This window comes from Corvus cornix, chromosome 2 (assembly GCF_000738735.6).
Source record: "Corvus cornix cornix isolate S_Up_H32 chromosome 2, ASM73873v5, whole genome shotgun sequence".
NCBI lineage: Eukaryota > Metazoa > Chordata > Aves > Passeriformes > Corvidae > Corvus > Corvus cornix.
This window is the reverse complement of record NC_046333.1, coordinates 40,408,022-40,433,577: the sequence shown is the minus strand read 5'-3', so window position 1 is coordinate 40,433,577 and position 25,556 is coordinate 40,408,022. Positions and strand designations below refer to the sequence as shown.

Genomic DNA, 25,556 nt, shown 5'->3' with positions numbered 1-25,556 from the left:
GGAGGCAGCTCTTCCCCAAACCAGGCAGCTCCAGAGACAGCACAGAGCACTCATGGAAGGACTCCAGCCCTCTGCTAGAAATGATGCTTGAAAAGACAGTGCCTGTTGCAATTTCTGTTTTCAGGAACTTCTCATGGGCTTGAAGTCTCACAGCTACTCACATGGGCTCTTTCTTCACGAGAATGTGGTGAACTGTCCTGAGAGTCAGCAAAAGCCATAGGAAGCTCTTAGACTTGCTTAGTTCCTGCCCATATTGCTGGATAGAGTGAATTGCAGGGGTTCAAAGGCTATCAGAAAAACAAGCAGGGTCAGGGCATGGGCCAAGGTCATGTCCTGTGAGTTGTCCATACTGACAGGTAGCACACAGGCCTCCTCTCCTCAGCAATGCCAGGCATGGATCGGGGCAGCTGAGTTGTGTCTGTAGATATCCCTAAGCCAATGCTGTAATGTAGTGGGAGATGCTTTGAATGCAAGCTGAACCTCAGGGCTGGAACTGAGCTCTGGCCCATTGTATTTATGAGTGTAGGTACAGTCAAAAGGAATTGCCATGCTTGTGCGTAGACCCTTAGTGCTAAAATGTTGGTTTAATACCAACATTCCCAAAATGTTCGGAGGGTCAGTTGTGATGCAGGGTGGTGGCTACATCTTGGCTAAGGCCAAGGCTGAGCAGACAAGGCAGGTATACTTTGCTTTGCAGACATAGATATCCATGTATTTTCTTCTTGCTGTACAGCATGGAATACTGAGCAGAAAAAGAAAAATTTTTTTTTGTGTGTTTAACTGGCTATTGCCATATGGTCACTAATAGTGGAGAGCTAGGTCTGGTATCTTCACATAGGCTTTGAACATGCTCATGTTTGTGGCTACAGATCTGGAGGTGGGGGGTGGGCAGGATGGACTTGCCACCTTTAATAATAATGTTTTCCTATGTATTCAGACATACTTATGTCTGTTGTTAGATTAGGTACTGCATCTATTAGCTTTTTATTAAAAATTTTCTGGAAAATTGTATTTTCCCACACTGAAGGCCTTTTTTTATAAAGATATTCTTCTGGTTCCACTGGCAGGACCTTATTAGCAGCATTCAGAAAGCCTCCCAACCGGAAAGTCATGAGCCCTGAAGCTGTAGCTTTACTTATATAGTCATTCCCTGCTCCCTCTCTACCATTTGAAGGCCTGTAAGATCTTCCTCTGTATTGTTTTTAGGATTATGTTTGTTAAAGCTCGTAAACTAAGGGATAAATCAAAGGGATTTTGTGATCATAAAGATTTACAATCATCACTATATTACATACTTGAGTAGGGTTAAAATAACAACTCAATTTTAATTTAACGGGGGGATGGGAGGAGTATATAAAGAATATTAGTTTTTATGTAGTTTTCTAGTAAACAACGATGTATAAGATTGCACAGCTGGAACAGCAGTTAGTAAGAAATACAAAGCTGGTCTCAAGAGTGTTTTCACAGTACCTTTTCAGTACCTATGTTGCCTCTTTTGCAGGTCCTGAATTCACTTTAGCATATCTGAATTACTCAGTGTTGCCAGCCACAAGTGTAAAATAAATCTTAATACTGACATACAAATTAAAAGGCTTAGTGATAATAATTTAGAGTACTTCTTCCTTATCCCTCAGTTTCCTAGCCTTTCAACATGCCAGTCTGGTCATGCTTATAAGCCTTTTTTCTGAGTCCTTAAAGCTGAAAACTTCTCAGATGAAAACTGAGTGGCTCGCTTGACTAGTGAAACTTAGATGAAGAGAATAAAAAGATTCTTTAAGTCTCACTAGGAATTTTATACATTTGGCAAATTTTTTTAAGATTCTTCCCATAGTTTAATACCTTTTCTTTAAGAGTAAGGGGTAAGATGTGGAATCTTACTAAAACCCCTTTTATTTAAAATCATCAGAGCATCCACTGTGACTCGGCTTTGCAACAGCCGTCACAGATCCTCCTCTTTGCCGAATGGTTGCCCAGTGTAGCACACATCCCAAAAAACCTGTCTTCGTACAGCCAACAGCTCTAATATGCAGAAGGTATTCAGCCACCAGAAATACCTTCTGTAATGAGGAAAGAGCATGGGAGCTTGTACTTGGCATTGGTGTGCACCCTCCCTGTCACCGTGCTGTAAGTGGTCCATGCAGCCAAGAGTAATTATGAGAAATGTGTTGTTTTGTGAAGCACAGTGAAGGCTCTGTACAAGTCTGCAAGCAGCTGAACAGAAATCCAAGCAGTGGGTGTGCGTAAGGTCATGCTGGGATGAGGAAGGTGCGCGTTCAAGGGTAATTAAAAAAAAAAAAAATTAAATAAGCCTCCTTTGGATTCTAAAGTGTGATTTTAATTGAAAAGTATTAATGTTAAACCAGTCACCAGCGAGAGGCTTTGTGACGGTTCTTTTGGTCTTGTATAATGGAAGTGATACATGAAAAAAAGAAAATCAAAGAATAATGCGATTCCATAAAGGACTGGCTATATATTGTAGAGGTGCTACAAGTATTCCCAGCCCGGGCTCTATGAGTGCAATGAGTGATGCACCCAAGTTCCAAGAGTGCATAAAAGCAGAGCATGGGACATTTGCATCCAGGTTTTGACAGACCAGCAGAAATCCTACGTGTAGGTGCAGGTCCCAGTTCTGCACTTGTATTTCATGTTTGTTCAGTTGGTATCTAGAGCTTTGGAGAAAGTGAGGCACACTCTTGAGTATCTTAAAATAGTCTAAAATCACAGGTTGGCTCTGCATTTCTGTGAAGGACATCACAAAGTATTTTTGTTCTGGACCTCCTATGATCTTCTACTAAAGCTGCTAGCTTCTAGTGTCTAATATCCTAAAAACGCCTATTAATCATTTAAAAAGCTCAGCTTTATCAGTTGACTTTCTGTGGTTCTTGTTGCCACTCTACTGTCTGTTTTCCTAATTGTAATCTTTTCTTCCTCCTTTAGTTGGGTATGTGTTTGAAGTTAGTTTTAAAGGAATAAAATTACACCCATTTATTAACATAGCAGCTGTCAAAGCATGATACTCTATTCTCCAGAAGTAACCACACAAAAAAAGGTTCATCCCCTGGTTTGCTATCTTGAAATTGCAGGGACTTGGGTTTTCTAAACCCTCTTCCTTTTTATGAGTAATGATTAAAAGGAAAAAAACTCTGCCAGGAGCATAAAACCTCTAAGTTATTGTCACACTGGTGTCACTTGCTAAAGCCGTGTAATAGGTTTGTCAGAGAGACCTGCAGAAGAAAGAACCATCTCTGTATCTTTCAGTGGGAACTCAAAATAGAAAAGCTGTGACTTAATTCCTTATGGTGTTTTCTTGGCATCAGCTGTATCTCCCCAGCTCTTATTCAGGCCGAAAGAAAGGGCTGTTTTGTTTTGTTGTGTTTTTGCAAGAGAGTAAAATAAAATATTAACTGTGTTTTTCTTTTTAATATTGGGAGCATAATAAGGTCTCTTAAGAAAAAGAAAGCCAACCAGTAAGCCTGGAATGTCTCTCATTTCTTTAACAGCTACATAGTGTGTGCAGCTGAGATCTGCCAGTTGGATCCTAGCAGGGGAGAAACCACTTTAGTTTGTTTGGTTTGTATATGGAATAACATTTTTCTTGCCTTGGAATACTTGTTTGTCATCACTCCTCTTTTGTGTTTATGTTCTGCTTGGAAATAGTCTCCATGCTGTATATGCATTTGCCAGGATGTGCACATAAACAATGTTCCATTATGGCCCGCTCTGCATACTCCTTATTTACACCATATACATTCAACAGTAAACACGGTGGGGAATGACAGAGAGCAAACTCTTCTAGGCCCCTTTTTTTCAGTTAGTCCAGACTTTCTGCCATATGCTTGCTGAGGTCCCACTTCTATTCATGTTTTTATTAGGTAGAAAAAAAGTGTCCAGACTTCACACAAAGCAGCTTTTGTGTTCTCTGTCAAAAAAAATCTTCTCCTATGAAATGTTGATAGAAGTACCCAGAGCCCTTGTGGGGGTGCAAAGTTTGAATAGGCCCGTGGTGAAAGCCCGGGAGGGGAGAGGAGGGGAGCTGGGGTATGATTTTTGCTTCTTGTGTGCCGTGAACGAATATCACTTAACTTTCTTTTTCTCTAGTTTTCTATTTGGCAGCCAGGGTTGTACCCCTCATCTTGGCGCTTGTTACAAAGGTGATGTTTTTAAAGTTTTAAACTCTTTCAGAGTTTTAGCTGGAAGGGATGAGAGAGGCAAAATACTGTTTAGTGTAGCATAAAATGGAAGTTTGACTTAGAATATATGCTGTTTAGTAAAACTATAGAACCATGGAAAAAAAGTGTTACAGTGGCATAAATCATTTTTAGTGACTCTGCACTTGAAAACGGTCACATTAGATCTTTTTCTCATTGATTTTGTATTTGGTTAATGATTGCAGTTCTGAGATCATAAAGCTATGTAAGATGTAAAAGATACGGGAAAATATCTTTAACCTCTACATTTAAACTATGTGTTTCTTTTGACATTGAAATACTGCAATGACCTGGTAATGTTTTCCAATGTTTTAATTTTTGCTGATGTACAAAAATATCACAGAAGAGCTGATTCGTAATTATTACACATGGTATTGCATAAATTTCCTCCTAATTAAAAAGCTTCTAAATTCTGAATAATCAATTTATGAAGACATGTGGTTTTGACAAATTATACATTTAATTTCTAAAGATTTATTAGAAATTTGACCTGCAGCTAGTTAATTATGGTTATAGTACTGATGCAGTAATACTGGAGATTGATATAATGATATGGTTGCAAATTTATTTTGATGTCGCCTACCTTAGTAGGAGGATAGGGGAATACACCTATATTTTGCACCATCTTGTTTATGGTCTAGGGAGGCATTAGTTTAATGAAGAACACAAATATTTGATAGGTGTGTGTTGGCATTTATATGGAAAGGTACTTTCAACAGAACATAAGCATGTTGAACTTGGTCCTTCAGGTTTTACTGTTTCAGAGGCTACATTTCCAGTGGCGTCAGTGATAGTTTTAGGTGGTTAATGATAACAAAATATGAACTTTTTAAAAAACTCCATACCAAGAAATTAAATTGATTCTTCCTAATTAATTTTCAGTTCACAAAGTATTTCTGAACTACCTCTGTTTGTACTAATCTCCCACCCACTATATTGATACTTCTAGTTTTATGAAAGTCAGCAGCTCAGTAATTCAAGATGAGTTTTCAAGATATCATACAAGAAGCCAAATTAAATAATAAATAGAATTTTAAATGATATCTTTCTATCCCACTGGATTTGCAAGTGATCTGTGAGAACCATAGAAAGAAAATGCAGATGAACTTTCAGAGTGTGAAATGTTTAGAAAAGCAAGGCATATCTCAAACACGTAGGTAGTCCTTTCAGTAACACACAGAGGTTACCTGTTTTTTTAAAGCAACTAAGAAAATAAGAAGCTTTAACAGGATTGTGGTTTCTTCTGACTGGTCTGAATGGGAACTGAGGAGCTGCTACTGAGCAGTGATTTTACTTCATGAAGAGATGTTGGTGGGAGGTGTGTGTTACAGGACCTGCTGTGCCCATGTATGAGAATGGTGGGTGGGGGAAGAGGAGCAGAAGATTAGCTGGTTCAAGACTTTTCTCCCCTGAACCTTCAGGTAAGAGCATCTCTGGGTCTTCCAGAGGAAAGGAAAGGTGTAGTCTTACTCTGCTTGTCTAAACCGGGCAGCATCACTGGTGCCTGCCTTTCCAAGCATTATTTAATGCCCATTCTACCATGAGTCCAATTTTGCCTGTAAAAAGAAAGAAAAGAGGAAATAGACAGATCTCACTTACTGTGACCAGGAGACAGTCATAAGTAAGTGTAATATCACATCAGCCTGTTCTCTTATTTTCTCCTCTGGAAACTTAGTAGCTCCTTTTTCCTAACACTGTGCAGCTGTGGCTCACAGCAGTGAAGTGTGACCACACCCTGAGTGTGGATGTGTGCCCTTCCTGGTCCCCAGGGACCATCTCACCCTCTTACAAGGGAGAAAACTAATGTAGCTGAATTCTAACATTTTAGAAATAGAGAGCTTTGGGAGTCTTTGTCTTAGATTTTTATTTTTTTAGATTCAAACTATTATTTCTGATAACCAGAAGGACGTGAATAGTACTATGCTATTTGTATATAGTATTTGTGCTTACATTTGATGTGTATACACAGAAGTGTAATGCAGTTCTAAAAACAAAATAGGGAAATGCTGTGACGAAATAAACAGAGATTCCCAAATTCATCAAATTACTTGATGCCAATAATTAGAAAGGACTGTTAGAAGAAAAACAACTAGTATTATAAGATTTACAGGAGTTATTTCAGAGTTTACAGTAATCAACCAGCACAATTCTGAATGAAAGTAACACATTTTCTGATGGTGAGAACTTCTTTTCTAAGATTAATTAAGTACTATCTATGCCAGCTGAGGACTCTTCAGTTCTTCAGTAATTTTTTAGAGAGGAGTCAATGAGTGGGCAGAATTTGGGTGAGAAAGACCATTGGTACTTGATAAATACAGTCTAGATAGCGTCCCCACAGACTGTGCATGAACTATTTTATGAGAAATACATTTTGTGTTTTGCATATGTCAGAACACCTGAGGACATAAAATATCATTTAGACTGACGTGAACTCCCTGCCTTCTCTGTTCATTGTACCATCAGTATCCTGCGGTGAGTCAGATAGCTTTGCTTTTACCCTGGTAGCATTTGACTCATTTTTTTCCAAACCATTTCTGCAAACCTATGAAATTATTCTGTAGCAGGAGAAGGAAAAGGACTCTTAAATCATTCCAGATATGTTAACTAGGAAAGGGTTAATCTGCCCTCAGGAGTTGCTATGTAACTGAGTCCTGCTGGGAGAGTCAGGGTTTCCAGCCAATGGGACTCACCCCTACAATACAATGCATCTATCTTGTGTTTCTTACTTGTTGTCAGTTATTGGAGTTTTTCCTGAACTGGAATTACACTCCTGCTCCTTTCATACTCTCCCACTAAGTCTTAAATAATTGTCTTCCACAACAAAGTCAGAAAATAACAGTACAATGGTGTGCTTTTATCCCTGAAAATGTTCTTTGGACAACTTTGAGTGGTGTGTAGAAAGATCTCTCATGCACCAAAACTAGAAAACTTCTAAAAGATAAGATTTCCCAAAGAACTTTAGGGTATAACATGCTTTGGATTGCTTTTAGTCTTCCTGAAAGCCTTCTCCTACCTTTGTGTTCTCACCTGTGCACTCAGTCTTCAGCACATTTTCTTGTGCAGAAAGAGCAGAAAAATGTCTCAACCTTAAACTGTTCCTTTCTGCCTAAGGCATTTCAAGAAGCCAGTATTGATTTTCCTGTATCCTGATTAGACTCTCTTCTTAGCTATTCCTCTTCTCTAAGGCCACTCAAGGCTTGAGGGCTGAAGCATGAAGTCTTTAATTTCTCCTTTAGAAGAGCCAGGTGTGTTTTCTTAGCTCGAGCAAAGCCTCTGTGGTTGCGCCAATATATTTGTATGGAAGAGGTGGCACTTCTGAGGGTTTTTTTGTTAGTTTGGGGTTTTTTTTCCTTTTTTTTCCTGGAGGAGATCCACCCACAGTCCCTTTGAAGGCTACTGATAAGATGAGGGAGAGACTAAACCTAGCCTGTAAAAACACTGCTTAGGAATCTCTGCTTTGGCTGTTGGGTTCTGATAGGAAGCAAGAGAGTGGAGTGGTATCTGTCAACATGTTGTTCAAGTCTCAGTAAGTTTTACACTTCACTTAGATCTTTGTGCCTCATTTTTTCCAGTGAGGTTCTGTCTGATAATTTGTGTTGGCAAAGCTCTTAGCCTTTCTTGCATGCTTGTGAAGCCCTACCTCCGAGTGACATAATGTTCCTGCATTGTTCAGCTAGCAGAATAGGCTTTAGTATCACTGGTGTGCGCTTCTGCTCTTAGTAAGCCTGTTTTAGAAAAGAAAAAAAAAACCCTAACAATTTTTAGACAAATTTAAGAATCCAGCAGGTGGACCTTTAACTTTTTAAAGGTTTTAATTAACATATGTGCACCAACTTGTCATTTAAGATCTGATTGTAGATAACAACTTGCTGTGCTTTTTAAGGGGAATTACAACACATTTCTCAGGATTGGGAATGTCCACATGCCTCGTTCTTGTTACTAAAGCTTCTATAGATTGAGTCTTACTTCACCCATCCATCAATCTTGATAATTCTTTGAAAGAGCTTGGCCACAACCCTGTCTTGTGGTGCATCCTTTGGCATACTTCATTCCAAAGACAGAATGGATGGATGCAGTAAGGGTGAGATCTCAAAGCCATTTGGCAAAGGATAGAATATCCTTCCACACATTTTTCTTTTCATGTCTCTGTATGAAATTGAGTAAGTCTGTTTTTCTAACAGTCTGATAACGATACATAGAAGATCAATGTCCCACAAATGAGAAGCCTGTTCTTGATGATGCTTGCCCAAAACTGTGATTGGATTGAAAGAATTGGGTTTTTTACAGTGCGATGACAAGGTCTGTGCAGAATTGCTCAGTCAGAAAAAGGCTTAAGATACCCAAATGAAGAGGTTTTGGTCTAGTTTATGTGAAACCAATTAGATAGTTTTATAGAAATGTCAAGCCTGATATGCTGAGAGACTACCACAGGCTTAGAGACCACCTTGCATGTCCTCCACTACTAAAGGTCCCAAAAGGGCAAAAAATCCATGATACTGCACAAAGCCTGGGGCAGTATGCTGTTCACCACTGCAGTATCTAACTCACGCCAGCTCTGTAAATTGTCTTTGATTAAAGTGTGTGTGTCAGTTGTCGTTCCCTGAACATGGACTTAACATATGTGGACATTTAATCCCTTCTGTGGTCCAATATGGAAGTCTTGCAGTCTAAGAGTATGGGAATTTGCAGGTCTATTTAATCATGTGGGACTACCTTAATGAAGCAGCTTGAGACCATGCAAATTTTTCTTTGTTGGCTTAAATTGCAGAAGGCAAGTAGAATTTGAGGAATGCACCGAAGAACAATTTGATAAGTATATTTTAGCAGAGTTTGAAAACCAGGAAACATCTTGTGAACATTTCAGACTGGACGTCATTGATGGTGCCGTTGCTTGTTCTGAATGTGAGGTCCAGCCCAGCCTGACTTTTCCTGAGATCTCATCTATGTTTGAATGTTACATTGGCATAACAATGTAGGGTGAGAAAGCAGTTGTTCCTTTTTGAAAGACTGTTACCTGTCACAGCCCAGTCTTGGACAGTTACTGTAGTATAAAAGGAATATACAGAATCCCTCACCTGCTCAACAGTAGTTACACTATGATAACCTTTATGCTTGTAAAACTGATCCCCTTAGTGGAGTATACTTTTCAGGCTACATCAGTAAATTCACAGAGGTAACAATGTTCCTCAGAGGACATGTGCCCTCAGTTAATTCACACATTATTGATGGCACATGTTGTACAAAAGAAACCAGACACCGATTTGCTAAATATATACCTCAGTTTCTGGGTAATTCTACCTCATTTACAGCAAAAATTTACTCAGGCTGTTCCCAAACAGAAAGTACATCTGCATGACAGAAACAAAAGTGTGAAGTACAGTGCATTAGGGCAACAGGCAGAGCAGAGGTGTTGGCATGATGACCATCATTACCAGCAGATTTCAGGTGATGTCACCACATTGTCATTGCTGACATTGCCCCTGCTAGGCAGGTAGCTACGCCAACACATTTTCCAGTCACCTGTTCATTCTAGTTTCTAAGATGCCCACAGATAGGATACTGGACTGTTCTTTCAGTGTTTGATATAGGTTTGGGAACTAGCTAAGTGGGAACTGGATTGTCATGAATACATTTCACGCTGCCAAGCGTGGATCTATTGCAGTTTACATTCATGGCATAATCCAGTACAGTCTGCATTGGGCTTTATGTGACCAGAGCTCCGCTCAAATGTGTTTCAGCCATCTCAGGCCTCTGGGTTCCCTCTATGTGCGTTGTCCTTGTCAGCAGTGCAGGAGCACAAGCCTTAAATGCTGCTTAAATCTGTCTTTAAATAGGGCTTAGGTAAGGTTTAGTCTCTGTTAGGATATGTGTATGTATTGAGCTGGAGTTCCAGTTACTGCTTGGTAACTTTGGTCTTCTTCCGGAAGAAAGCCATCGAGGCTAACTTTTCACAGAGAGTTTAAACTGTCGTTAGTGAACCTGTAGAAGAAGTACAGTTGTCCCAATTTATATTCTGATTCTGGTTACAATTAGAGTGGTAAATTGCCTATGTTTGGAACTCCCATTTATTCTGCATGCTCTAGCATTACTTATTTATACATTCTGAGACACCAGGATATCAGAACATCAGGAAATACTATCCTTTTGTTAGGTAACTTTCTTTATTCTACCTCCTTAGAAAAAGACAGAAACAAAGTAGTTACTTGAACAGCCTCTTTGAATCTCAGTTTTAATGGAGCTCTGTGCTCTTTCGCCTTCAGCCAACCATAAGCATATTCAGCATACAGAAGACTTTATGGTTAGAAGTAGTATTCTCTGCAGTTTAATATTCAACATTTCTACTTGCTCTTCTGCTCTTTCATACATCTTGATTCTACTTAGGTTTTATAGATCTCCCAACCTTCATTCTCCCTGGATTATATAATGTAATGTGTCAGTGCCATGCATGGCACTCCAGTTACCTCAGCATTTCCATTATAATTCTATGTTTTGAGGGATTTATAGGCTAGCAGTAAAAACCTCTTTCTTGGCTAAACCTTGAAACAACAGTTTCTAGTCATTTAAAAAGAAAACAAAATGAAACAAACCTTTTTTTCCTCACTTCTGTTTTTTTTCTGGCAGCCATTTAGCAGTGGTGTTTGCACTGCAGGATCCTCGTAAACAGCAAGTGTAGATTCAGTATGCAGCCAGTTTTTAATCTAATAATGTTTTTTTTCTTTTTATATCCTTCAAAAATTCATGTCATCCACTTTTCATGCATATGATGTCATTGCCTCTTTGCCAGCCTTTCAGGAGCCTGCAGCCATCAGCCTTTGGGGCCTTAAAAAGGTGCAGTTTGGTCTCTCTCCTTTATTTGCAACATGGATGAGTTTTACAGTGGGTTTTTTTTTGTTTGGTTGGTTGGGGGATTTTTTTTGGGTTGGTTTGGGGTTTTTAAAAGTTGTTCTTCTTTATCTCAAAGCCTAATAACTTACTATCTACTTCTGTGTCACAGAGCTACAAATTTATCACCATCCAAAAAGACATTGGCTATCTATGAATATCTAGAACATCAGGACTATTACCAAGAACAAATTTGGAAGGGATATTGAATCTCATGCTTTAATGCTTAAGTGATTTGCTGTTAGAGAATAGGCTATTAGAGGACCTGTGGGTGAGATATACTTCACCAATCACTAGGGATTCCTGTATTTTCCTTAGAAAGATCTAGTAGCAGTCACTCTTAGAAATGGATTGCTGAGCCAGATACACTTCCAGTTTTATCATGTAGGGCAGTTCTCTTCCCCTGGCTCCAGGCCAAAGGACTGTATGGATTCTAAGAAACATGGTTGTATGCTCAAGTTTATGGAGATGAATTATTTTTATAGCCTTTAAGTTAAGCAATCAGCTTTAAAGGCATCTTTACAAATACATATCCACTGATTAAAACAGACAAAAAGCCTTTATCAGTAAGTGATTCGCAGACTGGTTGCATGCCTGAGTTCTGGGTCTGGAGATGACTAACTCTGCTTTTCCCATCTAAAATAAAATACTGCTCTGCACTGAATTGTCTTTCACCAGTTACTGTTATATTTCAGGCCTGAAATAATTCTTCCTGTTAGTGCAAATTCCTGTTTCGGTCATTGCAAGCTGTGCATAGTAGTGTGTAGCAGACTGAAGAAACCCCTTTTTACTTAATTTCACTGTATTTCATGTTTTTCTATGTCATTTGTGCCATTTCATGCCAATAATTTTACTGTTTTATTTTCTTCAGGGCAATTCTTGCTCACAATTGATACCCATTTCCTAGGACTACCTTAGAGTTTTAAATATTCAGCCACTCTCTTGTGACCTAGTGATTTTCTCCCCCATAATCTTTTGACATCATTCATGTGCTTGAGACATGAAGAAAACATCCTTCAACACTAAAAACTACATGTAGTGAAGGGGGAATTCAGGTTTTCAGATTCTTCAGATTTGTATCACCAGTTGGGGGGAGGGAAAAAAAAACCTTGGGGAAAAAAAAACCTGCCAAGGCAGGCAAGTACTGTTTCATATTAACATCTATCGTCAATGAAGAGGTAAAAATCAAAGCCCCTGTGTGTGAGGCAGGGTTAGTGAACTGCCAGTGATTCTCCCAGCAACTGACACAAAGGAATCTGTGAGTATCAAAGCTGAGGCAGCAAGCTTAGTGTCAGCTCTTGCCTAGGGAGTAGAAGAAAACATCACTTTGTCTCTGCTTTCACTGCTTAAACACACACATCATTCACTAGTAACCATTTACTCTGCTGTCAAAACTGTTTCAAGAGAGTGCTACATTTGATTAATAGTAAAATGCAAGCAAAAGAAAAAAAAAAGTCTGCTTCCCCTGAGGTACTTAGTTGGGGAGAATTTCTGCATGCACTTCTTAATTTTTCCATCCTATAAATATGCCTGTAATGTTCCAGAAGTACTCTGTTGCTTCTAGTAAAGTCATTTTTATTAGAGAGCCTGGTGCACTCATCCTAATTCTAGTTAATGCTCTCTCTCTCTCAGTGAAGCACATTATGGCATCCTCGGCCTCTTGTACTAACGAAAAAGTGACCAGCACAACCATGTGTGCAGTACATGATTCATAGTGCTGCTTTCTGAATTGTCCAGTGGGTAATTGCAGTACAAAAACCAGAGAAACAGATGTAGACCCTAAACCTTGGCTGTAAATTTTTGTTTTATGATTATGGGTTTCAAATGTGCTATGTCACACTGACAAATATACAGTAACACCAGAGGAAATAGATTTCTGACTTGAACTTGTGCTTTTTATTTCACTTATAGCTAAGAATATGTTTATTGTAAAGTTTCTGCTATCACAGTCTGAGAGAAAACAGATCAAAGCAGTGATGTGAAACCACAATTTCTTTGCATGGACAAAGTGGAAGATACTGAAGAGTTGTTGCCTCCTTGCACCTTTATGGATGCTGGGTAGGCATTTAAAATATGTGTAAATACTTGAAGTTTCATTACATTTGAATTAGAGGATTATTAGTAAACACAATAATTATGACTAGTCCTGATCTAAATTAGAAAATATCCCCCATTTTATGAATGTAGCTTTTCCTGATCCTCTGTTGAAGAAAAACAAGTATTGTGCTATTTCAAAGTGAAATAAGAGCTGCATAGATTATTGTATTGCAGAAATAGTGTGTAAGCAAACCACTGGGCTATTTGAGGAATTTTTTAATTACATGTGCATTTAGTAATAAATATAAGCATTAGTGCAACTATTACTTATAATAAAGCATGATGAGATACCTGGCTCATTTTGATACAGTGAGAAAAAGCAGTCTTTTTCCAATTTGTACACACTGAAGCGTCACTTCCCGGCATTTACTTTCAGAAGTTGCCACTCTACATTTTGAGGTACAACCAACAGGTATTATTTTTTAATATGGTATTATAAGACTGCTAATGGGATAAACATAACTGTAATTCTGTTTGTCTGATTCTGTTTACTTTTAACTCACACAGGCAACATGTTTTTCTTGGCATAAGCTTAAACTGTTCCAAGAACCCTGGTCCCCACAAAAAGCTGTTTTCTCCCTAAATTGGAGACTGAAAAAAACATACTGTGTTTTGTGTCATCCTTTCCAGTTATTTTTGTGGTGATACATTACGTATTCCAAATTTCTCGTGCATCCTGTGTCGTCTGGTTAGAAAATAACTGTCTTTCAATTTAGCTTTGCTATTCCAAACAAAACTGTAGCAATGTAGCCAGCCAAGATTTAAAAAAAAAAAAAAAAGAAGTTTAGCCACTTTTCCACTTGGCTATTTTAATGCAACAAACACTGTTTTGCTGTGCTGAAATAATTTAAACAAGCCTTCCCTGAAGGATGGCTTTTTCAGTAAGTGTATGCTGTGCATAAATTTTGGATTAGAGAGTGTCAGGGGCTTCTTCAACTGCAGGAGTTCAGGCTGGGGGAAGACACCCCAAAGGGCTGAGAAAGTCCTTTAAAAGTCCTTTTAAAAGATGCTGTTCAACTCCAGCATTTGTAACTCTTCTGCCTGAAGGGAAGAGGGAAAGAGAGGCTGCCTGCTGCAGGGACAACTACAGCTCTCCCGTTAAGGGGGGAAGGAGGCTAAGAAAAGCTTTTGTTTTAATCTCTTCAAAAGGATTCACTTCCAGATTGCAGCAGGTCTTTTTGCTGGCCGCTGGTTTTCAATGTGGGTATATCAGTTTCAGGGAACAAGTGCGTGTGCTGTGTGGGGGATTTGTTTTGTGGTTTGGTTTTTTTTTTTAATTCTTGAATCTGTGTGAAAAGTTTTGTTAATACAATCTGCAGGCATTGTCAGAGAGCTTTCGGTTCATCAAAGGACTTTTTGTGGAGAGGGGACACCACATCCATTAAAGTGGCTGCGCAGGTCCCAGGGTGAGTCTCTCTCCAGCATTTCTTTACGGTCGCCAGTGGTGTGTCATGCCTGCTCAGTGTGCCCCTCTCTGCCCGAGTCCCATCTTGGGCTTTGCAAGATATGGGCAATAATCAAGTGTTCCGTTTTCTAGTTGCTGCACCCAAGCTTGCTTTGGAGCGGGGAAGCAAGGCTCCTGTGTGCCTTGCTCCTGGATGATGCTCACTGCTGGGGCTGAGGTGGCTTGGCTTATTCATTTAAAATGAAAGCATGCATGTGGTTACTGAGCTCTTGTCCTTTCCATTGGGGCGGAGGGAGTGTTTCCCGGCTGTTGTTTTTAATTTTTAAATTGTCCATAGGAATAAGGACTGGTGAAAGCCTCCATGGAGTCTTTCGTGGTGAGCAAGATTTTGGAGAAGGTAGTTACCTACCTAAAAAGCGCCGAGCTCTCTGCTGGCTTCATGCCAGCGGTGGGCCCACACAGGGCTGGCTGTGGCATCGTGGCCACAGATTTGGGAGGGCTTTGACACCTACTCCGGCCATGAGGGAGGGCTGTCGGCAGTGTGGTTTAGCACAGACCTTAGTGGGTGGGAGCAGCCCCTTGCCTTCAGAGTGGCTGTGAGGGCTTGGCCGGGGCCGCCCGCCCCGGGGCAGTCTCCCCGCTCAGCACCATGGGCTGGGTCCTGTTCCCCACGGATTAGCTCGTGGCATTTCTCTCCTCCCGGGGAGCTGGGGCTCATTAGCCCTCTGAAAGCTGATACAACCCCTCCGGGGCCACACGAGCGGCCCCAGCCCCTCTCTGCTAATCAGAGACAGGCAGGACCCGGCGGCGGCGGGGCTGGGAGGGAGAAGAGGGGATGTGTGGCTGCTTCCTGCCCTGAGCTCAGTGGTGGGGACAGGCCCTCCCGGGCAGTGCCAAGTCTGACCCATCGGGGAAGCCAGGGAGCGCTGGGTGACTTAGGAGCTAGGGTGAGGGGTGGATGGTGCGGAGAGATGGGGCCTGACCGCTCCCCCGCCCAGGAGGGACGGGCTCCTGCGATTTCCCGCTGGGAGCGGGGCTGGCACCGGCCATGGCCCCTATGAGTGGTATTGAGCGGGGTCCCTGCGGGTGGCATTGAGCGGGGTCCCTGCTGGCGTGTGCCGGGACAGCGCCAGGATGAGGCTGCTCCCCACCCAGCCCAGCCCAGCCCAGCCCAGCCCGCCAGCCCAGCAGCTGGGGCGAAGCCCGTGTCCCTGGCTGTGGAACAGCGGCAGCGCCTGCGCCTCGCTCGTGGCCTCTCCGGGGAGGAAAGGAATGTGTATGTGTGAGGGAGGGAGGGAGGGGGGCACAGAACTTCCAGCAAATTGAGCTGGAATTTTCAAAATCTCCGTTCCCTACAACCGCGGAAAACACTGCTGTTTTGCTTCCCACCCCCTTCCCCTCCTCCTCGTTGTTGTGGGGTTTTTTTTTGTTTTCTGGTTTGTTGGTTTTTTTGGGGTTTTGGGGGTTTTTTTTGTTTTTTTTTTGTTTTTTTAAATTACTTTATTATTTTGGATCTTTTTGTAAGTTGCGCTCCCCGTCCGCACCCGCCCGCTCGGCGGCCGCGGGGCGACTCCGGCAGGGCTGGGGCTCGCCTTTGCCTGCCCGCCCGCCTGCCTGGCTTTTTTGCAGGGCTGCTGGGAGTTGTGAAGGCGTGTGAGAATCCTGGGAGCTGGTGATGTCAGACCGCTTGGGTCATTTGAAGGTTAGCAGCCTGGGAAGGGTTCACGGAAAGTTCACTCGCATATATTAGGCAATTCAATCTTTCATTCCCTGTGACACAAGTAGTAGGAAGTGAGCTGTTCAGAGGCAGAAGCATCTATTCACGGCCGAGGGGGATCCCGAGCCTCCACCGGAGCTGTTTTATCCCGGGGAGGTGGGCGATTGGCACGGCGTGGGACGCGGCACACACCCGGCAAGCGCCCCAGGAGCTGGACTGACTCTCAAGAAATTTTTGGGGGAAATTGATGGTAGTTAAAACTTGGAATGTTGCTCGCATCCCCCCATCTTGCTGGATTGGCTGGGCAGCCTGGAAAATGGTAAATGATCATTTGGATCAATTACAGGCTTTTAGCTGTGTTGTCTGTCATAATTCATGATTCTGGTCTGGGAAAAAGACCAACAGCCTACGTGCCAAAAAAGGGGCAGAGTTTGATGGAGTTGGGTGTACTTTTATGTGCCATTTTCCTCCACACCTAGAGGAAAGCACTTTTGCAGGCATTCTGTGCAGGGGGAATCATGTTTGACTGTATGGACGTTCTAGCAGTGAGCCCTGCTCAGATGCTGGATTTCTACACTGCGAGTCCGTCTTCCTGCATGCTCCAGGAGAAGGCTCTCAAAGCATGCTTCAGTGGATTGGCACAAACAGAGTGGCAACACCGGCACAGTGCTCAATGTAGGTCCCAACTGTTATTTTTCCACTTTAAAGCAATTACTATTATTATAGTTATTATTGTTGTTGTTGTTACTTAATTTATGTATTTACTTGCATGTTTTTAAAAAAGAAAGCCTGGTAATTAAGCACAGAGGTAATGAGGGGTGGGGTGAGTTTTTGTGCAAAATGTGGTTTGCAAGCTTTTTTTTTTTTCCTTTTGGCAAGAAAGGAAAAAGGAAAGAAGCACCGGACTTCTTTCTGTTTATCCCTTCTCATGTGGCATATTGATCCTAACAACAGTTGTGGATCCAAACAGAAACACATAAAATCGTAATGTAGTACAGCATAAACTTGCAAAACTTCAACCAGGGAAGGATGAATTTACATAACATCTCTCTGTCAGCTTTTTTTTTTCCCCCTCCTTAATCTAATTTTGTAGCACATTTGATAATCAGGAGGCATGTTGTCTTAAAGTGCATTTTAGCAGAGCAGCCAAGAAATTAAAATGTTGGTCTCTACAGCTCTTGCAAAGATGTGGAATTGCAATGGGTAGGTGCCATTCCAAAAATCAGACAGTAGTTATAAGTTTCCGAAGAAAAGGCAATATTTCTTTGTACTGACCTTGCTGCCACCTTTCTTCTTCACTTTGTTGCTCTAAGAAGTTGCTGTTTTGCTAGAAAACTACTTACTGTGAACACCCTTTGAGTTTAACCATCAATTATTTCTATACCTTGAGATTCAGACAGCGATGCACTGTTAACAGAGGAGTGAGAGTTAGTGGTAGGACACTTCTGAAAATGTGTTATTATGTTATAGGGTCTTGATTTGTTGCTGAAATATATAGATGATAAACAATAGCAGTATTTTAACACTCCAGTTTCAAGTTTGAGAAATGACAAAAAGTGCCAGAAAACATCACCTTATACTATGCTTAAAAGCTTGCAGGATGCTTCACTGCTCTGACGGTGATTTAGATAAATGACTTGGCTATCTATCAAAATGTTTTTAGCACGCTCTCGGGCACTTCAGTACACCATTAACTGTATAATGCTGTTGCAAATTTCTGTTTTGTGGTATGTTAAAAAGTTAACTAGGAATTAGAAGAGTTCTCCCTTCGACATTTCAAAGGGGTGGAGTGGGTAATTGAAAAATAAATTTAACAGTGTTTGCTGAAATAGTGTGTTTCACTCGGAAAGTTTTCAGACACCATATGACATTTGTGTGGGTTGAGTAATGAAAACAGAATTGTAAAAATCAGTGACTACCAGCCTACAACACTGCAAATGTTTTGATGTCTTTACAGTTAAAAGGAGACTGTGAAGTTCAGCATGGGATATTTATTTTCTTCGCACTGTTTTCAAAATGCTTCAAACAAAATATGAAACAGAGCTTTTACTTCAAAATAGTGTTACTAGCTATGGGAGAGCTTCAGTTAGCAAAAACAAAAATCCAAACCAGATGTTTTACTAAAAATGTGTTTTCCTCCTTTCATGGCTTAAACTTAAGTATAACTTCAGTGGTGATATTGCGGAAACTTGGAATTAAATAAACTTCCCTGAAGTAGGAACCATATATACTGTCATTAAAAGCTTACACTCACAAAATATTCTTTAAATAACTTCTGGCTTTAAAATGTCCTGCTCTTTCTCTTGTATGTTGTTAATACCTAGAAGCAGGATTCTTAAAAACAAAATATATGGTGTTTGTTCTTGGGCAAGTTAAACACAGGATTACCCTTATCAGAATGGAATGAGTGGTAAATATGTCATTTGCCTAGGGCCTGTGATAAGAGACAAATGTTGATAACAGGGAAGTTTAGCTAATCAAAGAAACTCATATTAACAAGAGTAAATAAAAATACAGGATAATGCGTTCAGGAATCCAGTCTTGTAACTTTGTAAGCAGTAGGATTAATCTTCACTGCATGGGAATTTAAAATCGGGCCGAAACCTGAATCATAATACAGTGGCTGTAATTTGAACTGTGAAAGTTAATGGCATAGAAATGTGGAAAAACAATTTAGTTAGAGTCCAAATTAAGATTTCTGTTTGAAATATTAAAGCAAATTTTGTTTTCAGTTTTGAAGAAACTGTAAGCAGTTTATGCATGAGTAAATATATAAATGGATTATGAAATACTAGAATTCTCTTAAAGTGTAAGATTTTTATCTTGCATTTCATGAAAATATGCCAGAACCAGAATTTTTGTATTCCAGAGAGCTTTTAATAGTTTAAGGGTTGCTCCAGTGCTTATAAATACAAGGACAACAATGTTTAATTCTAACTCCAGCATTTCCTGATTCTCCATTTTTAAGAGGACCTCTGTGACTTAATGTAATGTAATAATAATCAAATTTTGTAATTGTTAGAAGCGTGATAGTAGGGTTTTTTTGGTCTAATTTGTTGTTTTATTTTTGGCTCTGCAGAAGAAAGCAGTACACCTGCAGCCATTGCCTTAGGCCTTAGAAATATTGCTTTGATAGAGACGTGATTGTAGAGTAAAAGGTAAATGGTTGTTGAGGGAATAGTACATGGATAGTGCGAACTCAGAGCAGGCCAGTAACAATCCCAGACAGCATCAGGGTTTCAGCTGAAATGCTGGCAAAATTGGCCATTGCAGGGTTTCGGGCAGAATGCTGTAGGTCTCCAACTTCAGCACATCTTCCCTACGTTAATCCTGTTACAATTCACTAAGCTAGTGCACTCCTGCAGCATCATGGATTTTCTAGTCCACGAGGGTCTGCAAAGTAAAAATAGAGGATAAGACGCAACCCAAACATGACCTTAACTTGTGTGGTATTTTTTCCTCTCCCCTGTGGGAGGAAAAACCTGCCCTGGGTTTGCAACGCAACTGTTAGCCACTGCGTATTGCGCGGTGTGTTACAAGAACGCAAAAAACCCCCCTGATTTTGCACTCATATGAGTTTATGTTTTATGTGATTCTAGTTATATTGTTGTCGATTTAAAATGGAATTATTTGTTTGCAAAGAAAATTGTGGAGTCAGAAACGGGACTAGAACCAACGGCACTTTTAATCGTAATTCGTTCTCGCTTCTTTTGTCATAAGATAAAAATCAGGTTGGTATAATCAAATTAGACAAGGATAGTTCTTAAGAGGACAAAAGAGTTAAGATTGCAAGAATGAGTAATTTATAGTTTCTTAAGTAAGAATATTCTGCTTCCTCGTAGTGCAGTGGTAACAGATACTGAGAGAAAACCAGTAACTTTTGGTGAAACATGAGCTAACTAAATACTGCGGAAGTGGGAACAGGACAGGTCCTGAGAGAGGAGCTGCAAAGAATGGAGATCTGACCTTGGAAAAGCCTACTAAAAAGTCTTCATTAGTCTTCATTAATTAAACAGGCAAAAACCCAAATGAGCAGGCCCAAAACAAGAGTAAGTTTGTTTGGCATTATGTAGTGTTTCAGCTAATTATATCAAGTAGATGACTACTGCCTACTGCATTTCCTTAGGGTCAGAAGCATAAAACATTTGGTGAAGGCAAAACTTACGGACATGGCAGCAGAACACACTGGGCTGTTGAGGCTTGTGTAGCATACAGTTCTAATTTCAGTTTGATAGGAAGTGCTTGCCTAGAGAGGAGCTAGCAGGTATTAACTTTCAGAAAGTTCATGAAGATGAGGCTCCAGAAAGCATGCGTTTTCCTTCAAAATTCTGGATTATTGCAATGTTTGGGTCAGGTTCCCATTCCCTGCAAGCACTGGAAACATCTGTGTTCAACAAAAAAAAAAGCTCAATACTTTATTTTCTTTCATCTTTCTGAATTAAAAAACAAACATTTTGAAGTGAAGGACTTGTAATCTGCATTCCCAAGTATCAAATTGCTGCAGGTGTGTTTGCTAGTGCCCAGAAGGCAAGATCCGTTTGAACCAGGTTATTTTCTTTAAAGTTCATTTATAAACTTTACAGCTAAATCGCTAGGACTGGCTTGCTTAGGGATGGAGTCTTTGTTTAAATTTTTATACATCTAGCTTAATGCTCTGAAATATGTGATGAAAAAATGTTTGTTTCTGATCCACTTCATTAAAAAAAAAATTGCTTGGGGATATTTTTCTTCCAAAATAAAGGGGAAAACTATTCTCTACGTATACTGTGATGCAGTTAGTCTGATTCGACTGCTGGCACAAGAAAACTCTAATGGACATGCACCACTGTCAGAAACTCCTGCAGACAAAAATGATGAGAGGCGTTCGCTGGTGAAGTCAGGGTGGGAGAAGCTTGGAGGAAAAGCAATGTATCTTTGGGTGACTCCCTGCTTGCCTAATGAGTCTGTGCAGCAAAGGTGCAACTTGTCAGAACAAAGCCAGGCTGCTGAGGCGATGCCTTGAAGAGGGCTACGGTGCAGTTAAGGAGTTGAAAGAGGGAGATAGTGTTTCAGACAGCGAAGTTAGTCATCCTCACATCCAGTTAAATCCCTACTTAGTGCTGAGCGGGTTTTGTTAACCATGCGTGCGTCACGCCGGCCCCGCAGCCCGGCCAAGCCGAGGGGCTTTGCTCGGGGGCGCCCGGAGAGCGAGGCGCCCTGCTCGGCGGATTACGGCCCCACCTCCCCGAAACACGCCAAGTGACTGGTTTTGCTCAGGTCTAATTTATATACCGCCCTTTACGCGGCCGATGAAGTGCGGCTGTGTTACACAGCCAGCATTTAGATTTGGGAGCGGGGCTGTGAAAGGGACATTGTGCTCGGAAGGACTGCTGTCTGCCGCGGTCGGCCACGCTATGCCCCGTCCTATTGAGACCTCAAAAGCAGAGCACAGCTGTGATGAGTTTCCAGATCTGTTTGGCCGTGGGGACCGGCCCTGGTATGCGTGCGAGCCGGGGGGGAACATCCCTCTCCCCTCAGAGTTTCTGCCTGGGGGGCTGGCAGCAGCTTCTGAGCAGTGAATTTACAGGGGCGGGCGGCCGGGGCCAAATTAGTTGTGGTTTCAGAGGGCTTTCCAGAGCTTTGCTAGGCTGTAGCACGCAGCCCCGTGAGGAAGGATATCAGTTGATGTATAAAATGGCCAAGGAACTTCGGTAAATAGACTTTACCCTTCAAATCCAGAGGTCCTGGCAGCGGCTGTGCGGGAGGGTGGGGTTGTACTTTTCCCCTTCCTGTACTTGGACACTTTTGATTATCCAGACTTTCTGGGGCTGAGCAGGGCTGCCTAATAACAAAGCCTGCATAATATAATTGCCTAAATAGGCCTATTGTCCTTTTCAAGTCACTGTGCTGTGAAATCTTTCAACTTTTTGCTGAAAATGTTGAATCTAACATTGAGATGGCTTAGTGGCTGCAGTGAGGAGGGGATCCTTTACCCTCATTTCTCATTGCTGAGTGGTTAAGAAGCTGATTATATTCCTGCCCCCTATTGATGTTTACTCCTTTTGGGAGGCAAATATTTTAGCCCCTTCTGGCAGGGTAAACTGCCAAAAGTAATAGGCCTGGAAATACAAAGCTATGATTGATTTTGACCTTTGCTCATGTGCATGAAGTCTGTCCCCATGCACTGTGACCCATGCCACTTCTTGGTGAAACCCAAGCCCTTTCAAACCAAATGGAACCACGAAAATACAAGCCGCAAAATGCTCAAAACTATTCTAAAGTAACAGAATAATAATTTTCTCTGTGCTTCAGGAAAAAGTACAGACAGGAGGGTAACAAAACTGGATTTTCTAGCAGGCAAACCAGGGGTAATGTCTCACTGCTGCTGCCTTTTTATGAGAACCATATTCCAGGTGTAAAAGGAACAAACTGATATAATGTAGAAATGATTCTATGCAGTTTTTTGGTCACAGTAATCTTACCTGTTCCTCCTAATTGTAAGCTGTAAAGAACTTGAATCCAAAACCATGGATTTCAAACTGTCTTTTAAAAAATAATCTAAGGTCTGGGATTTCATTAATTTGTCATTGCGTGAGCAAATGTGTTTCAAAAGTTTAAATGTCAGAAACAGTAGCCTAAAGTTAGCATCCTAAATCCGCATTTCATGGCTTCATTTCCAAATATGTTGAGCATCTAGGAGCTCCCTCAGTACTTTTTAAACCAGGCCATATATTTGAATGATCAAATACTATTTAAAACCTTCATTTAATATTAAAAATGTTTACAGGACTGTTCCACTTCCCCCAAACTACATGAAAAAGTAATTCAGTGACAGTGGTCACAACATCCACAGTGAAAATAGAGACACTTAGATGACAAAAAAAATATTACTCCCTTTCCATAAATTTACAAATCAGCTGAGTTTTTTCGTTGTATTTTGTCTGACTCACAGGTTTCTCCCGATTCTCTGTTTGCTTCTCTGCAATAAAGCCTGCTCAGCAGATATTAATTGTGGTATAGACTTTAATAGCTAGATTATCTTCTTCATATACTCACTCATCATTTGCAGCTGCTCAGGATTGCTTTCCCAGTGGCAGCAAATTAATATGACTTTGGTCACTGCATTTTGCTTATTTGGGGGGGGAGGGAGGAGGGGAAATCTAGCTTTCTTCAGCTCATTTTAGTAATCTGAATAGGAGCGTAGAACTTGCATCATGTGACAGGGCAGCTCACCAGCATGGGGTCCCTGTGTGAGAACCTCCCTTGTACATGACAATCTGATAAGGATATCATGTGGTTTAGAAACACATTCCCACAATGTTCACTGCTTTGTCCCTTTATTTGGGAGTGGGCAGGAAAAAAACTTTTAACAAACTAGTGCTAGCCCTTATATAACTGACCCCACTTTCTTTTAGTGTTCTGTTTGAGCCTTGCAGCTTCTTCAAATACTTTTGTTAAGAGAGATGGAAATATAATCCAGCAAGTCTGTGTTAAAGAATCCTAGACACAAAGTATATAATATACCTTCTGTTCCCCTTGGACAAGGTGATTTTTCTTTCCCCTGCTTATACCATATATAAACTGAATATTATAAAACTATGCAAGTTAAATATACACATGCAGGCAACACTTGTATAGGTTTAATAGGTGAAGCTTGAATGAGTATTTATAAATTCTCAGAGCGCTCTGGATCTTCACCACTAAGGACATGAAGTCCATCCATAGTTTGGAAGGATTTCCGTTTTATGCACTTTCAGTGACTTACATTTTACCCTCTAAGTGCGTCCCCTAAGAAAAAAAGCAGAGAAATGTCTCACAACAAAAAGGTTTTTTAGCACCGCTTAGTTTCTTTTAATGGTTTGGAGGCTGACTTTCCATTGAACCATAATATTTTTCTCTAGGCTCACATTGTATTTTTAGCAAGGATCTTTGAACAATAAAATGACAAATTAAGGATGTCTTTGTCTTTTACAGCCTTATCTAGTGAAGCACTTAAATGCACTCAACCCTCCACCCTTGATTTTAATAGGAGTTTCAGACACAGAATGGTTGTATGAGTGAGCCTTTAGTGTATTTATGTACCAGTACTTTTAGGAAATACCAGTAGAAGTTCATGTCACTGTGCTGGATGTTCAGCACAATGAACATCCAACATCTCTTCTTAAAAGAAAGAAGGATCATTCTTCTCGTAAAGACGTGTAGCAGAGGTGTGGAACAATTAAACAGGTTGACCAGTGTTGCACCAGCTGGAGACAAAAAACACGGTTTGATTTAACACAGATTTCCTTCAGTGGGTGCTTTGGTTATAGAAAGCCATTTGTGCCTGTAAGATAGTAACAGTGGAAGAAATGGTTCAATTACCCCCTCCCCAAAACCAAACCAAAACAACCTCTCCCCCCAAAAAAACCCCAAAACAAATCAAAAGAAAACCAACCAAAAATAAAACCCCACCTCACCAAAACAGTTAAAGAACTCAAAAAGTCTCTTGAATCCTGCAATTTAATTTTTTTAAAAATCTGAATGCAGCGTGAGGTAATTCCTGAAGTGGCCACTAAACCACTCTGGTGGTCCTCTCTGCCAAACTGGCTGATGACACAGCAGCGCATCATACAGAGGCGTGTATCTCATCTACGAGACTTCCTTCATCTTCCAGTCTTGTACCAGAATCACTCCTCTGCCAGCTGGTGACTGATCCAGGAGGATTTCTAGGTTCTTGCATGATAAGTGAATGTAACAGCGTCTGAGTTAAGTGTTTCACTTGTTCATAAATACCAGTCTGGGACAGAGATGTTCAGGAACATGCAGCTGTGCCCTGGCTTTTGGGGGTCTCAGAGCCTCCAGAACTATTGCTCAGGGACTGGCTGTGGACAGAACCCAGGGCAGAAAACAGGCTCCTCTGCCACTTTAATTCCTCATCTTCTACTCAAAAACTCACAAGACGACCAGGGTTGCCTGTCTTTCCAAGACTGAACATTCACTCGCACATGAAGAAAAAGGAGTTGGAAAACTGTGTCACAGTGCCATCTGGCGATACCTGACACCCAGACCTCCCCCTGGGCAAGGGCTGTGGATCTGCAGGCAGATACTTCCCCCAGGAACTTGGTTTAGGCACAGGGAAATGCCTGTGCCCCCCAAAGCTTGACTCTCTCTGGGCATTTTGCACTCCTCTCTGTGTTACTCTAGTTAAGAGATCCTAACTTCTCCACAAACTTTCCCTCCTTCACAGAGATCCACCCTCACTGACCCACCAGCCTGTGGTTTTTGGCTT

At 41.0% G+C, this 25,556-nt stretch overlaps 1 protein-coding gene across 12 annotated transcripts in view; it reads left to right on the top strand.

Annotated features, from left to right (window-relative positions):
• Positions 1-25,556, top strand: part of RARB (retinoic acid receptor beta) — a 323,955-nt gene that overhangs the window by 214,742 nt on the left and 83,657 nt on the right. For 8 of the 12 annotated variants that reach the window (XM_039548240.1, XM_039548239.1, XM_039548242.1 and 5 more), the window contains one exon: positions 14,507-14,593. The exons of 2 other annotated variants lie outside the window; for them this stretch is intronic. In XM_039548240.1, the coding sequence (XP_039404174.1) occupies positions 14,507-14,593 (87 nt within the window). Of the gene's footprint in view, positions 1-14,506; positions 14,594-16,080; positions 16,985-25,556 lie in introns of those variants that run through there. 2 more of the 12 variants (XM_010398945.3, XM_010398944.3) reach the window with 1 other exon arrangement.